Raw genomic sequence first — 15,758 nt, forward strand, 5'->3', positions numbered from 1 at the left:
GATTTTCCTGTCTCAGCCTCCCCAAGCCACTGCAATTACAGGCATGTGCCACCACGCCTGGCTCCCTCTTGGTGTTTTTTTGTTTGTTTAATTTTTTAAAAAGATGTTGATGGACCTTTATTTCATTTACTTATTTATATGTGATGCTGAGAATCGAACCCAGTGCCTCATACATGCTAGGCAAGCGCTCTACCACTGAGCCACAACCTCAGTCCTCCCTCTAGGTTTTAATAACTCACATTTCTTGGACTGCAGGAGTAAAAGAACAGGATAAAACGTTCCCTGACTATCAAAAGTTCTCAAATTCTTAGTTAAGCCTTTGACTTATGAATGACAGGGCTTGTCAAAGATACTGGTAATAATTATTTTAATTAATTTGGTTTTTTCCTTCTTTCTTACTTTCCTTTCTTTCGTTATAAATGGACACATACCCTTCTTTTATTTGTTTATTTTTATATGTGCTGAGGATCAAACCCAGTGCCTTACGTGTGCTAGGCGCATGACCACTAAACCACAACCCAAGCCCCTAATATTTAGGAGTCAGATAAACAATGGATGTAACACCCCACCCCCGTACCTGGGGTGTCAGTGACGCTCTGATTTGGGAACTATTCCCAATTCCACTTTTTTTTTTTGAGTTGTACTGTGGATTGAACCCAAAGCATTGCGCTTACTAGGCAAGCACTCTACTACTGTGCTACGTTCCCAGACACTTTTCTGGGTTTTGGACTCCGGCACTCAACCACTGAGCCATATCCGAAGCCCTACTTTATTTTTATGTGGTGCTAAGGATTGAACCCAGTGCCTCACACATGCTAGGCAAGTGTTCTGCCAACTGAGCTACAGCCCCAGCACTTTTCTTTTTCTTTGAGACAGGTTTTCACTGAATTGTTCAGATTGGTCTCAAATTGAATCCTCCTTCCTCAGCCTCATGAGTACCTAGAATTATTGGCATGTGCTGCTGCACCTGACTTTTTTTTTTTAAGTTGTCTATGGACTTTTATTTTATTTATTTATATGTTGTGCTGAAAATGAAACCCAGTGCCTCACATGCTAGGCAAGTACTCTTCTGCTGAGCCACAATTAAAGTCCATAAGTGGCAGATTTAAATTTTTGAGTCACAGCGTGAGTCAGAAGCTGGGCTGATCAATCTGGGTTTTGGGGTGACCAAGGAGGGTTTTTTTGGTTTGTTTTCAAGGTGGGGGTTGAAGGCAGATTAAGAAAAACAGGAAAAAACTGGTGAAGTAGCATTGAAGGCACTAGATAGATGGTGGATGGTAAGACTGTCAGGGGAAGTTGAGTTGGCTCATCATATGCCTCCATCACTCCCCAAGGAAGTTTTCATTTAATAGAATGCATCTTTTCCCACCAAATCATGTATGAGGAATGTTCTTGCTCTTTTACTTATCCTTCAGTTGTCTTAAACCTGAGTAGGGAAGGTTGGGGTTATGGCTTAGTGGTAGAACACGCGTGAGGCCCTGGGTTCAATCCTCAGCACCACATAAAAATAAATAAAATAAAGGTATTGTGTCCAACTACAAGTAAAAAATAAATATTAAAAAAAAAACTTGAGAAGGGAGAAACAGTACAAATGCAGATTGAGGTTTCCCTACCAGCACAGATCCCCCACCCCAGGCAAAGATGACCCTTTATCAGATTCTACCCAGGAGAGCAGAGAAAGTCATATCACAACTCTAATGAAATATCTAATATTCTTCTGAACAGAGGCAAGGCTCAGGAGAGAGAGATGAAAGTACATTTGAATTTTTCCAATGGGGAAAATAGGTTTATTCCTTAATTAGTGGTAGCCTGGGAAATGCCAGCCCTTGTGCAGGTGCCTCAGGAGAACTTGAACACCCTAGTTCTGTGCTGTGATACCATAGCTCTGGCCGGCCCCTCAGGTAGCAGTCCTGGCTTACCAGCTGGTGGAAGCAAAGCTTGCTGAGAGCTCACAGAGAGGCCAAGGAAACCATTCTGTTTTTGCTGTGATGTCTGCAGCACTACTACTTGATCTGTTCTGAAGGCAGGAGTTGAATTTTGAGGCCCTTTCAGAAGATAATGCTAGTGTTAATTTTCTGAGTCTAATTGTGCTCCTGGAAATATGAGCTGTAAAATTGTATTGGGATTTATGTTTAAGAAAAAGCAGATGTGATAATAATGTGGAGGTGATTTAAAGTTTTTAAATAAAAGGCCTGTGTTTAGCTGCCACACCTCTAGAGGAATACTTTATATTGACATCTCAGCTTTCTAGAATGAGTTGTGGAGGAAACTTGCTTTATTCCTTTTTTTATTGTTATTATTTTTTTTAGTTGTAGATGGACACAATATCTTTGTTTTACTTGATTATTTTTATTTTATTTTATTTTTTTAAAGAGAGAGGGAGAGAGAGAGGGGGAGAGAGAGAGAGAGAATTTCTTTAATATTTATTTTTTAGTTATCGGCGGACACAACATCTTTGTTTGTATGTGGTGCTGAGGATCGAACCCGGGCCGCACGCATGCCAGGTGAGCGCGCTACCGCTTGAGCCACATCCCCAGCCCCCTTGATTATTTTTTATATGGTGCTGAGGAACAAACCCAGTGCCTCATGCATGTGAAGCAAGAGCTCAAACATTGAGCTACAACCCTAGCCTACATTTTTCCTTTTTAATCATAGCCCCTATAAACTTCACAGTCTTGAGTCCATTCCATTTCTTCCCTGACCTAGCAGGATTTGATTCTTGACATGAGTAAAACTGGTCAAGGGGCTTGAAGCCTCCCTTAGCATTGAAGGCAGTCTTTTGGAAAGGATGGCAGATGGATCCCAGAACTCTTAAAAATGGGGGAGGGGGTGTCACAAATTAGAATTTCTATATTTAGCAACCCAGAGGGATGCCAGTGAGAGCTCAAAAGTATTCTAGGGTTGCTCTCTCCCTCTGGGAATGGTCGATATTTTCCCTTGAATGTGGATTCTTTGCTTTACTCCAAAAGCTTCTCACTCTCAAGATGACCCACATTCTTCTTTGAACATGTATTTCTCATTTTACCTCAAAATATATCTCTTCCTTGAGATAGCTCGAAAGGGAGAATGCTTTATACTGACATCTCTGCTTTCTAGAATGGGTTGTGGAGGGAAGTTGCTTTTTTCCTGTTTGATTCCAACCTCCGCAAGCCAGGAAGCTTCAAGGGATAGATTCTGCCTTAAATATATATCTGTTTTTCTAAATAAATGTGTCTCTGGGTTGTAGGAGGAGAGGAAATCCAAGAAACCCTTATTCTGTTATTGTATGGAATGAAGTGTTGTCTTTAATTCTAGGATTAAAAAAATAAAGCCAATTAGGATCATTAAACTAAAAAAAAAATTCCCAATATTGGAAAACAAATTATTAAAAAGTGCAGGGGTGGGGCTGGGGTTGTGGCTCAGTGATAGAATGCTTACCTAGCACGCGTGAGGCCCTGGGTTTGATCCTCAACACCACATAAAAATAAATAAATAAAATAAAGGTTGTGTGTGTTCAACTACATCTAAAATATATATAAAGTGCAGAGGGGATACATGTATGAACAAATGAATGGTGTGATTCTACTATTTGTACAATAGAGAAATGAAAAATTGTGCCCCATTTGTGTACTATGAATCAAAATGCATTCTGCTGTCATGTATAACAAATTAAAACAACAACAAAAAAGTGCAGGGGGGGGGAGGTTTGTGGTTCAGTGGTAGAGCTCTTGCCTAGCATGTAATGAGACACTGGGTTTGATTCTCAGTATCAAATAAAATAAATAAACACACAAAAAAATGTGCAGGGACAGAGTGGTATCTGCAAGACTGCTGAGTGAATGTCTGCTTTGAACTTTCATTATCAGAGTATCAGCAATCCACATGTGAACATTGCTTTAGGTTTGAGGGTTTGAGTTTGGTAAATTTTTCTTTATTTGTATTTATTATTATTATTTGGTACTGGGGATTTAACTCCAGTGCACTTTACCACTGCTCTACATCTTTAGCCCATTTTAATTTTTTATTTGGAGACGCGGTCTAAGTTGCTGAGGGTCTCCCTGATTTGTTGAGCCTGACCCAAAACTTCTGATCTTCTTGTCCTAGCCTTCTGAGTCATTGGGATGGTGCATGCACAGGTGTGCACCATCATGCCTGAAAATTTTTCCTTATTTTAAACTTATTTATAGAAATAATGTGCCAAAGTATAAAGAAAAATTTCTGCCCAAATAATAGCTACTGTTTAAGTTTTGTTTTTCTCCAGTCTTCCCTTCCTCCTCCTCCTCCTCCTCCACCACCATCATCATCATCAACATCATAATCTCTTTATTATAAAGTTACAGTAAGAGTAAAAGGCAAAAACAGTTTTTTTCAGCTCCATTATAATCTTATGGGATCACTATCATATTTGCCAACTGTAATTGACTAAAATGTCCTTATATAACACATTTCAGTTTGTTAATATCTTTCCTTTCCTTGAATTTTGCCCTCAGCTGTATAGAACCATAAGGGAGAAGTTATTAAATAGACATCAGCATTCACAAGGGAAGGGATTGTAATAAGCATCACCTTGGTCATTTGACCCCAACAGAAGACATTTTATTTCTTAAGGCTCTGCAGTTGGCACACTGTGCTCATTCTGTTGTCCCACTCGCTAGAGACTTAAGATCAAATCTGGGGGCTGGGGATATGGCTCAAGCGGTAGCGCGCTCGCCTGGCATGCGTGCGGCCTGGGTTCGATCTTCAGCACCACATACCAACAAAAATGTTGTGTCCGCCGAGAACTAAAAAATAAATATAAAAAAAAAATTAAAAAAAAAAAAAAAAAAAGATCAAATCTGTGCCCCCCCAAAAAAACAAAACTCTTGGGCAGTTCTGTTCTCATTGAGGCATCCAATCTTCAGTTCTTTATACAGTTGCTATCTTAGATGCAGTTTAAGCATTCCCTTTTATAAAGTGTCTTTTCGGTTTCCTGGTCTTGCAAGCTAGAGCTCTAAGATACTCATCATGACGAGGTAGTTTCACATACCTGAGAGAATCCTCTAAGGGAAATAAAGAGATTTTGAGGCCTTTGTTTAATTTTTGAGCACTCTTCCTTTTTGTAGTAATCTAAACCATAATCCACCATCATGGTTTCCGGGTTTTGTAGTATTGGGAAGGAAGTTCATGTATTTTACTGTAATCTACTTAATTTGAGAAAAGCTTGTTTCCAGGTACATAGGAGCTTGCATTGTTGATAATACTTCCTTCACTACAGCAGGGTTGTATGTTTGGGTTGTATATGTCTCTTTGCTACACAACACCAATTAAATCAATTTTTTTTTGTGTGTGTGGTACTGGTGATTGAACCTAGGAGGGCCTTATGCTTGAGAGGCAAGTGCTTTTCCACAGATCTATATCACTATCCCTTTTAAAATCTTTATTGTGAGACAGGGTCTCGCTAAGTTTTCCTGGCCAGCCTTAAAACCTGTCAGCCTCCTGCCTTAGGCTTCCAAGTAGTTGGGATTGCAAGTGTGTAGCCCCACACCTAGCAGTAGTCCATACCATTTGGATATAATGTTAGTATTACCTACCCAGAGGGGACTGCTGGCAGCCTAGGAGCAATGCCCTCCCCTTTCTTTTTTGGGGGGTCCAGGAAGCCTAATTGTGTGAAACATGATACAAAAGATGAATTCTTCAAAATTTACAAGTAAATTTTGCTTTAAAAGTGGTTAATTAGGGGTTGGGGATGTGGCTCAAGTGGTAGCGCGCTCACCTAGCATTCATGAGGCACTGAGTTCGGTTCTCAGCACCACATAAAAATAAAATAAAGATATTGTGTCCACCTAAAACTAAAAATAAATATCTTTTTAAAAAGTGATTAATTATAGCTGGGTGTGGTGGTGCACACCTATAATGGGAGGCTTAGACAGGAGAATCACAAGTTTGAGGGCCAGCCACAGCAACTTATCAAGACCCTAAGCAGTTTAGAGAGACCCTATTTCAAAATTTAAAAAATGAAAAGGGCTCCAGGGGGGCTGGGGATATAGCTCAATTGGTACAATGCTTGTTTCGAATGCATAAAGCCCTGGGTTCAATCCCCAATACCACACACACACACACACACACACACAAAGTGTGTGCGCCAGGCACAGTGGCACATGCCTGTAATCCCAATGGCTTGGGAGTCTAAACCAGGAGGATAGGGAGTTCAAAGGAAGCCTCAGCAAAAGCCAAAAAAAAAAAAAAAAGAAAAAAAAAACCTAACAACAATAAAACCAGTTAATTGGATGTCCTAGGATTCTTTGTTCCTTCTTGGTTTTATTTCTTTGTTTTTGATTTTCATTCATTTATTTTGATACCAGGGTTTGAACCCAAATATGCTTAACAACTGAGCAGCCACAACACCAGCCCTTTTGATTTTTTTATTTTGAGACGGGGCCTTGCTAAAGTGCTGAGGCTAGCTTTGAATTCACAATCCTCTTGCCTCGGCCTCCCAAGCTATTGAGATTATAGGCATGCACCACCATGCCCAGCCCAATCTTTTTTTTTTTTTTCCTTACTGAGGATTGAACTCGGGCACTTGACCACTGATCGACCACTGAGTCATGTCCCTAGCCCTATTGTTTTTAGAGATGGGGTCTCAGTGAGCTGCTTAAGCGCCTTGCTTTTGCTGAGGCTGGCTTTGAACTTGTGATCCTACTGCCTCAACCTTCTGAGAGGCTGAGATTACAGTCATGTACCACGACACCTGGCCCCAGTCCCTTTAAAGTTGTAGATGGACACAATACCTTTGTTTTATTTTTTTATTTTTATGTGGTACTAAGGATCGAACTTAGCAGTGCCTCACATGTACCAGGCACACACTCTATCACTGAGCTACACCCGAGTCCTCCTTTTATTTCTTTTATTTTGAGATGGGATCTTGCTAAGTTGCTGAAGTTGGCTTTCAACTTGTAATCCTCCTGGGTTAACCTCCCTAGTCACTGGGATTATAGGCGTGATCCATTGCACCTGACTCCTTTATTTTAAAAGTGAGTTAGGATTGATTACCAGATCACAAGTTGGATTTTGGGTGCCTTTGTTAGTCATCTTACTGTAAGTTCTAGTACTTGTTAAGAAAGTGGAAACTTTACAAATATACCTGTATTTTCCAATTATTTGTGTGAATAGGTATTTTTTCCACTCATACATCTATGCTGAATGAAATAACATTTTAGCCATCAGAATGGTTGGTGCTACAAATAAACATGTAGATATATTATTCAGCAAACATACTGTTAATTAAATTGTTTATCTACCTAAACTTGGGTCTGTGCTGCTCATATCTGATTTCCCTGGTATCTTCCCTGAATGAATTGCCTTGTGTTCCATGACCTTGTTTTTTTGTCATTACAGTGTGAGCCACTGCCCCATGTTGTGTTGATGCTGGTCTGCCATGCTAGCCTGTTTACCAGGGCCAGGTGACCTGTCCTTTCAGCTTCTTTCTCACACGCAGATGAACACTGGACTTCAGAAATGTAAGTAATCTGGATCCCCAAGAAAAGATGTGTGATCCTTTGTTTAGTCCCTACATGTGAGTTATCCCAGAGGCATATCTGGGGCATGTTGATTTTGAATTTTGTACCTCCAAGATATTTGTCAGGAGAGCAGTCGCAAAAGCCCTTACCTGTCAGCAATGTGAGATAACTTTTATATCTTACAGAAATCCTCTTAAATACTACAGTTCTCCAGTTTATGTGATCTTAATTGTTACTAAGGTGCTTTATAAGATACGTACCCTTCGAAAACATGTTTCAGTTAACCCCCTGAGGAACTGGATGAAAACTTATAGTCCAGATTACTTACCGTATCTCTGAAGTAAACTATTTACACTGTTATGTTGTTTTGACCTGTGTACACTTTACCATGGAAACAGATAGTTCCCTTTGGTTTTGTTGTCTGCCTTCTGAGCCAATGTGACTTCAGTTCCCAGTAAGTAAAGGAACTCTTGTCCTCTGAAGAGTTGTGAGCTAGCTTTCTCAGCCTCTCTGGGCATTTGCCTGCTAGTATAATTCCCATAAGATTGAGCCTTTGAGAACTGTTAGATTCCTGTCTTAATTACTTAAATTGGATCATTGTAGTTCATATTTTCCCAGATTCTTGCCTTCTATCCCTGCACTACATGACATGCAAGAAAAATATTCCATTCTTGGCTAATTATTACATATAATATCAGATATAAAAACAGCTTTGAATTTGGTGTGAACCCTCCCTTCAGAACACAAAAGGGGATATCAATGAGATAGTGAGGTTTTCCTTTAATAGAACAGAGTGCTTAAGCATCTTAGCTGAACCCTTTACAAGAATTAGCAAGGTGGGTGTGCTAGTGCATGCCTGTAATCCCAGCAATTGGGGAAGCTAAGGCAGGAAGGTTGCAGGTTCAAGGCCACCCTGGGCAATTTAGCAAGACCCTGCCTCAAAATAAAAAGGTCTGGGTATATAGCTGAGTGGTAGAGTGCCCTGTGTCCAGTCCCCAAAACAAAACAAAATTTACCAAACTTTTTTTTTTAATATATTTATTTTTAAACTGTAGTTGCACACAATACCTTTATTTTATTTATTTTTATGTGATGCTGAGGTTTGAACCCAGGGCCTCGCACATGCTAGGCGAGCACTCTAAGGCTGAGCCACAAACTTTTTTTTTTAATAAAGGCCAGATTGAAAATAGTTTTTGTTTTGTGGGCCACATAGTCTCTGTATATTCAGTTCTGCCATTATAGGGCAAAGACAACCATAGACAATATGTAAACAAAGGAATATGTATGTTCCAATAAAAAATGTTTAAAATTATTTTTTAGTTGCTGATGGACCTTTATTTTTATTTTTTTTTTAAGGTCTTTAAAATTTTTTTTTTTACCATATGATTTATTTTTATTTTTTTTAGTCATACATAACAGCAGAATCTATTTTGTCATATAATACATACATGGAATGTACATACATCAATCATAATGTCTATTCTATTCTGCTGCCCTTCCTATCCCCCCTACTCCTCTCCTCCTCTCCCATCCTTTGTCTCTATCCAATCTAATGTGACACACTTTTCTTTTTCTCATCACAACATCATATATGTATTCTGTATAACAATGAGGTTCTCCTTCCATCTTCCGTGCAACTCCCCTTCTCCCTTTTTTTCCCTCTCACCTCTCTTCCCTATTTAGTGGTAGTCTTCTTCTCATGCTCTTCCTCCCTATCCCATTTTGAGTCACCCCCCTTATATCAGAGAAGACATTCGGCATTTGTTTTTTAGGGATTGGCTAACTTCACTTAGCATAATCTGCTCTAATGCCATCCATTTGCCTGCAAATGCCATGATCTTGTTATTTTTTAGTGCTGATTAATATTCCATTGTGTATAAATTCCACATTTTTTTAAAGTTTATTTTTTTTAAAGAGAGAGAGAGAATTTTTTATTTAATATTTATTTTTTAGTTTTCGGCGGACACAACATCTTTGTTTGCATGTGGTGCTGAGGATTGAACCCGGGCCGCACTCATGCCAGGCGAGGCGATACCACTTGAGCCACATCCCCAGCCCTCCACATTTTTTAATCCATTCATCTATTGAAGGGCATATTTTTATTTTTATTTTAGAGAGAGGAGAGGGGAGGAGAGAGAGAGAGTGAGAGAGAGAGAATTTTATTTATTTATTTTAGTTTTTTTCGGCGGACACAACATCTCTGTTTGTACGTGGTGCTGAGGATCGAACCCAGGCCGCACGCATGCCAGGCAAGCGCGCTACCGCTTGAGCCACATCCCCAGCCCCATATTTTTATTTTTTTAAAAAATATTTTTTAGTTATAGTTGGACACAATACCTTTATTTTAATTATTTATTCTTATGTGGTGCCGAGGATGGAACCCAGGGCCTCACATGTGCTAGGCGAGCACTCTACTGCTGAGCCACAACCCCAGCCCCTATTTTTATTTATTTATATGAGGTGCTGACAGTTGAACCCAGTGCCTCACATACACTGAATTACAACCATAGCCCTCCAATAAAAATTTTTACAAAAACAGCTGGAGTTGGTATACAGGCCGTAGTTTGCCACCCCTGTTCTACGGGATCATCAGAAGTTAAAAGTGGTCTAGTTTTGGACTGTATAATTCAGAGGGAGAGCATGTGCCTAGCGTGGGCAAAGTCCTAGGTTCAATCCCTAGCACCCCATATACACATTGAGGTGGGGGGGGGACTAGCCTTTTGAGAGAACATAGACTCAGAACCTGATATTTTTGAATTTGTCTGACAAATCCAGTTTTGTGAAAGGACAAAGCTGAAGGTGACAGTTTTCTTCTACAACTCCCTAATATATAAGCCAGTTTTCTAATACCAGCTTTGATGAACTCAGCCTTTCTCTTACTTTCAAAAAAAAAAAAAAATATTTGTTTTGCAGTGCTGAGGACTGAACCCAGGGCCTGACTCATCCTAGTAAATGCTCTAACTACTGAGAGGTATACCTAGCCTGAATGATAATTTAGTGATGAAATTTTGTTTTCCATCGTCATCCAAATCATCACATTAACTTCATTGTGCCTAGTTCTAGGCTTTTAGGCACAATTGGAGAGGAAATATACTTGGATACATACAATAAGATGACAAAGAGAAAACTCGTTTTTTTCAAGATTGCTTAACACACTACAGCAACTTCACTCAGAGATATATCAAGGGAAGAGCCATTTAAGGGAAAATGCAAATGGTGTTGACTATTTATTTATTTATATTTTTTTGAGAGACTGGGGTCTGAACCTAGGGGTGCTTTACCACTGAACTATATCCCTAGCCCTTTTATTTTTTATTTTGAGACAGGGTCTTGCTACATTGCCAAGGCTGGCTTTGAACTTGTCTTCCTGCCTCAGCCTCCCAAGTTACTGGCATTATAAGTGTGCACCACTTGATGCTGACTTTAGATCTCCACTTTGTTTTCCTCAAAGCAGACCCAAATAGCCTCTGATAACCACTGTCTTCAGCTATGAATTTAAGAATTGAGATATTGGCAGGGTTTAAGGGCTCGTGCCTGTAATCCCAGAGGCTCTGGAGGCTGAGACAGAAGGATCGCAAGTTCAAAGCCACCCTCAGCAACAGTGAGGCACTAAACAACTTGGTGAGACTTTGTCTCAAAATACAAAGTAGGGCTTGGGATATGGCTCAGTGGTTTAGTGCCCCTGAGTTCAATCCCCAGAACCCCTCCGCTAAAAAAAAAAAAAAAAAAGAATTAAGATATGGGCATGCGTGAAGCTCTGGTTTGATCCCCAGCAACAGACACACACATACTGAGATATTATTGTTTCAGGCTGTTATATTTCATATGGAGGATATGTATTTGATCCCCTCTAGCCTTCTTGTTACTATCATTAAACATACCCAACCTTTGCAGAAGAGGTGATTTAATAGTGCTTAAGCTTACCTGCTTTCTTTTTTCACCCCTCAAAGAAAACATCCTATAATGTGACTTATACCTGCTACCATTAAACAGTTACAGATAAGGTAATATGGAGCCCAGTAACCAAAGCCCAGGCCCATCAGCTGTAGTAAATAAAAATAGTTTGGTTTTTTTTTTTTTTTTTAGATATTTATTTTTTAGTTGAAGTTGGACACAATACCTTTATTTTATTTATTTTTATATGGTGCTGAGGAGTAAACCCAGGGCCTCGCATGTGCTAGGCAAGCGCTCTACCACTGAGCCACCACTCCAGCCCCCCATAAAAATAGTTTTGTGGTTTGGGCTGGTTGTATTGCTCAATAATAGAATGCTTGAATGCTTATAGCATGCTGGAGGCCCTAAGTTTATTTAGTCCACAGCACAAAAAGCAAAAATATTTTTTAGACTCTGCTATTTATCCTTTTTCTGCCCTACATCCTTAGGAGGGTGTGAGGTTTTTTTGTTTGTTTGTTTGTTTTTTCCCCTCCCTTTGGGGTATTAGGAATTGAATTCAGGGCTTCACACATTCTAGGCATGTACTCTCCCAGTGAGCCACATTCCTAGCCCTTCAGACAGGTTTTACAAATTGCTAGACACAGAGGTTGGTGGAATATAATGGTGCACAGGTGTTTATAGCTTAAGGTACTTTATATTTTGATTTATCTTGGGCTCAGGATTTAACTCAGGGATAGAGCACTTGCCTACTATGCACAGGGAGCCAGGTTTAATCCCCAGCACTGCAAAGGAAGGAACGAAGGGAGGGAAAGGAAAAGGAAAAATTGAAGAAACATCTGAAGGTAGCAAGGTAGTGGAGGTGGATGAAGTGTTGGGAGATGTAGTATGTAGTTTCTTGGCCCAGCATGTGAAGTCATTTGGCTAAAGGCTTTTCTCCAGGCTTCAGTGCCCTTGTGTTCAAAATGGTAGGACTGATCCTTTCTAACTCTTTTCTTCTCCTTCCCTTTGTCCTTTTCTCCCCTTCCTTTTCAGTATGTGTGTGTGAATATAAAACATTTCCCATCATTTTATGTGTGTGTTTGTGCAGGGTACTGAGGACTGAACCCAGGATCACTTCCCCATTGAGCTATATCCCCAGTCCTTCTAATTTTTATTTTGAGGCTGGTCTCACTAAGTTGCCCAGGCTGGTCTTGAAGTTGGGGTCCTCTGCCTTAGCCTCCTGAGTCACTGGGATTATACGTGGATGCTTTCATGGAACTCTTCTAGAAATGCCATAGTGTCATTTAAGAGTCTTCAGCTATTTTAGAACTCTGTACTTTTTCTCTGACCATCTTCTAAAATGGCCAATAAAATGTGATTTTGAAAGTTTTTCTTCCTTACCCTTGCCAAACCTCTGCTCATTTCCCCAGCTCAGGATCCAGGTATATAATAGTGGCTCATAAAGTATTCACTGTGAAAATGGCTGAAATGGTCAAAAGTCCTTGGTCCTCACTCCATCTTTTAGCTAATAACTGATCCCACTTTATGGCAGAGACTTAGAGGTCTTGGGACAAATGCCCAAGTTACCTTTTACCACTTTAGATGCCTGTCTACCCCCTAGTGGAGGGCCCTGGAATGGGTTATTTACCCAATGACTGGATAAATTCATTATTGTTAGAAATAATAGCTAACATTTGTTGACTGCTAGACATGTGCCACATGCTATGTTTAATGTCTTCAGAACAGATTCTTGTTCATTTGTTTGGTTTGATTTGGGGGGGTGTTTTGGATGGTACTAGGGATTGAATCCAGTGTGTCACACATGCTAGGCAAGCACTGAGCTACAGCCCCATTCCTTTTTAAATTAAAAAGAAAATAAATTATTTCTAAAATTTTTTGGTACTGAAGATTGAACCCAGTGGTGTTTTACCACTGAGCACATCTCCAGCCCTTTTTAATTTTTATTTTGAGACAGTATCTTGCTAAGTTGCTTAGGGTCTCACTGAGTTGCTGAGGCTGGTCTTGAACTTGGAATTCTCAGCCTCCCAAGCCTTTGGGTTATAGGCATACACCACCAAACCCAGCTTTTTTTTAAATTGATACAGTGTCTGCTCCTTGCCTGACCTCCCAGGTTACTGTGATGGAACTATAGGTATGTGCCAACACATCCAGCTCCTGTGTGCGGTCTCTCGCCCTCCCTCCCTCTCTCTCTCTTTTTTTTTTTTAAGATGAGACACTGTGTTGCTCAAGCTAGTCACAAACTCCTAGGTGCTCAAGTTATCCTCCTGCCTTACCCTCCCAAGTAGCTGGGATTGCAGGCATACATCACTGCACCTAGCCATATGTTCTCATTCATTCCTTAGTATTATTATTATAAGAGACTCTCCTTCCTTCCTTCTTTTTTTCATTTTGGTACTAGGGATTACACCTAGCGGTGTTTTACCACTAAGCTACATCCCCAGACTGTTTTTGGAGACAGGGTCTTGCTAAATTGCTTAGGGCCTCAGTAGGTTGCTGATACTGGCCTCAAATTTGCAATCCACCTGCCTCTGTCTCCCAAGTCACTGGGATTACAGGTGTTCACCATCATATCCAGCGGTGTTCTGTTTTGAAACAAGGTCTCACTAAGTTGTTTAGTTGCCAAATTGCTGAGACTGGCCTTGAACTTGGAATTCTTTTGCTTCAGCCTCCCGAGTCACTAGGATTACTGGTTCTCTTATTTTTCTTTTAAGGATTTGTCATTTGTCTGTCAGTGACTAGGCCAAAACTTAATCAGATCAGTCTCCAAAGCCTGTGTTTAAAACACACTTGCCTGTTTCTCTCCAGTCTTTTGGCCTTTAGAATAGATGAGTAAGCAGAGCAGTCTCTTTAGGGAAGATTGGATTCAAGATTTTTGTTTTCTTTTATTTTTTTAAGTTATCAATGGATAGCATAGTTTTGTTTATTTTTTATTTATTTATTTTTTTGTGATGCTAAGGATTGAACCCAGTGCCTCACTTATGTTAAGCAAGAGCTCTGCCACTAAGCTACAGCCCCAGCCCCAGCCCCAGCCCCAGCCCCAGCCCCAGCCCCAGCCCCGGATTCAAGATTTTTTTTTACTCTAGCTCCTGGACAAAACTATAGTGTTTTCTAACCATGGAATCCCAATTCATAGTCCTATTTTATATCTCTATTAATGACACCATTGGTTCCAGATATTTAACTAAATTTCTTACAGAACTGTGGTATTTGTGTTGATTATATAAAGGAATATTTTATAGAAGGAAGGTGCCAACATGCTTGTGTGGGATGTGATAAGAAAGTTTTGAGAAAGAAGCTGGTTGTGGTTGAATGCTTCTGTAGTTCCAGATACTTAGAAGGCTGAGGTAGGAGTATCGTGGAGTTCAAAGCCAGCCTGGGCAACATAGTAAGACCCCATCTCAAATAAAGAAAGCAGGAAAGAAAGGTTAAGTACCTTTAGGTTTAACCCTAGAACCGGCAACCCCCCCCCAAAAAAAACCCCTAATTTGATATGAACATTTTTCTCATAATAATGGAATATCTATTGTATACCCAGCATTCTTCTTTTTTAATTTGGTGAAAATTTCAAAACAATTTCATGACCTAAGAATTCTACTCCTCACTCAATCCCTGGTTCCAAGAAAAAGGGTTAGAGGTGCTAGGGATATGGCATAGTGGTTAAGCACCCCTGGGTTCAATCTCTGGTACAAAATAAAACAAAAAAGAAGAAGGAAAAAAGAGTGGCTCAGGAGGCTGAAGCAGGAGGATTCCAAGTCTAAGGCCAACCTGGGCAACTTACTGAGGCACTATCTCAAAAATGAAAGGACTGGGGTTGCAGCTCAGTTGGTAGAGCACCCCTGGGTTCAATCATTCCACCCTACTGAGGGTGAGGGGAAGGATTCTGTATGTACCTCGTGCACACCTTTCCCACCCTTATTTTTCTTTATTTCTGATTGCTTCATTTGACTGTCCTTGTTACCACTGCCAGCATCAGTGAAGATAGGAGAAAGAGAACTAATCAGTATCATTAATTATCCTTTCCATATTCCTGAATGAGGCCAACCTGACCTCTTTCCTCTCACAGAGAAAACCAACCTGAGAGTTGGAAGAAAGGAACTCTTATTCAAGAAGCTACTTATTGTACCTCTGCCCCCTAATTGGATTTCAAGGAGAAAAGCCCACCTACGCGGAAGTGGTATTGAGGACCCGAAGGCAGACCTGTATTTCATGTCTGAACTAATACCCAGCAGCTTCTGCCTTCCATTCCTCAGCTGAGCCCCACTTGTTCAGTCATGCAGTACCTATACTAATTGTGTCTGCTTCGGGTAAGGCACAGTGCTAGGATTATCTCATGATTCTGACCAGTCAGACTCTTATGTACAGTGGCTAATCGGGGCAACTTGTGCTAGA

General features: G+C 40.2%; 1 protein-coding gene across 2 annotated transcripts in view; it reads left to right on the forward strand.

Moving 5' to 3' along the window:
* Nucleotides 1-15,758, forward strand: part of Fam222b (family with sequence similarity 222 member B) — a 79,948-nt gene that overhangs the window by 57,756 nt on the left and 6,434 nt on the right. For both annotated transcript variants that reach the window (XM_026388934.2, XM_026388935.2), the window contains exon 2: nucleotides 7,354-7,475. In XM_026388934.2, coding sequence (XP_026244719.2) covers nucleotides 7,394-7,475 — 82 coding nt within the window. In that variant the 5' untranslated portion in view covers nucleotides 7,354-7,393. The remainder of the gene's footprint in view (nucleotides 1-7,353; nucleotides 7,476-15,758) is intronic.

The sequence above is a fragment of the Urocitellus parryii genome, chromosome 7, assembly GCF_045843805.1.
Source record: "Urocitellus parryii isolate mUroPar1 chromosome 7, mUroPar1.hap1, whole genome shotgun sequence".
Lineage (NCBI taxonomy): Eukaryota > Metazoa > Chordata > Mammalia > Rodentia > Sciuridae > Urocitellus > Urocitellus parryii.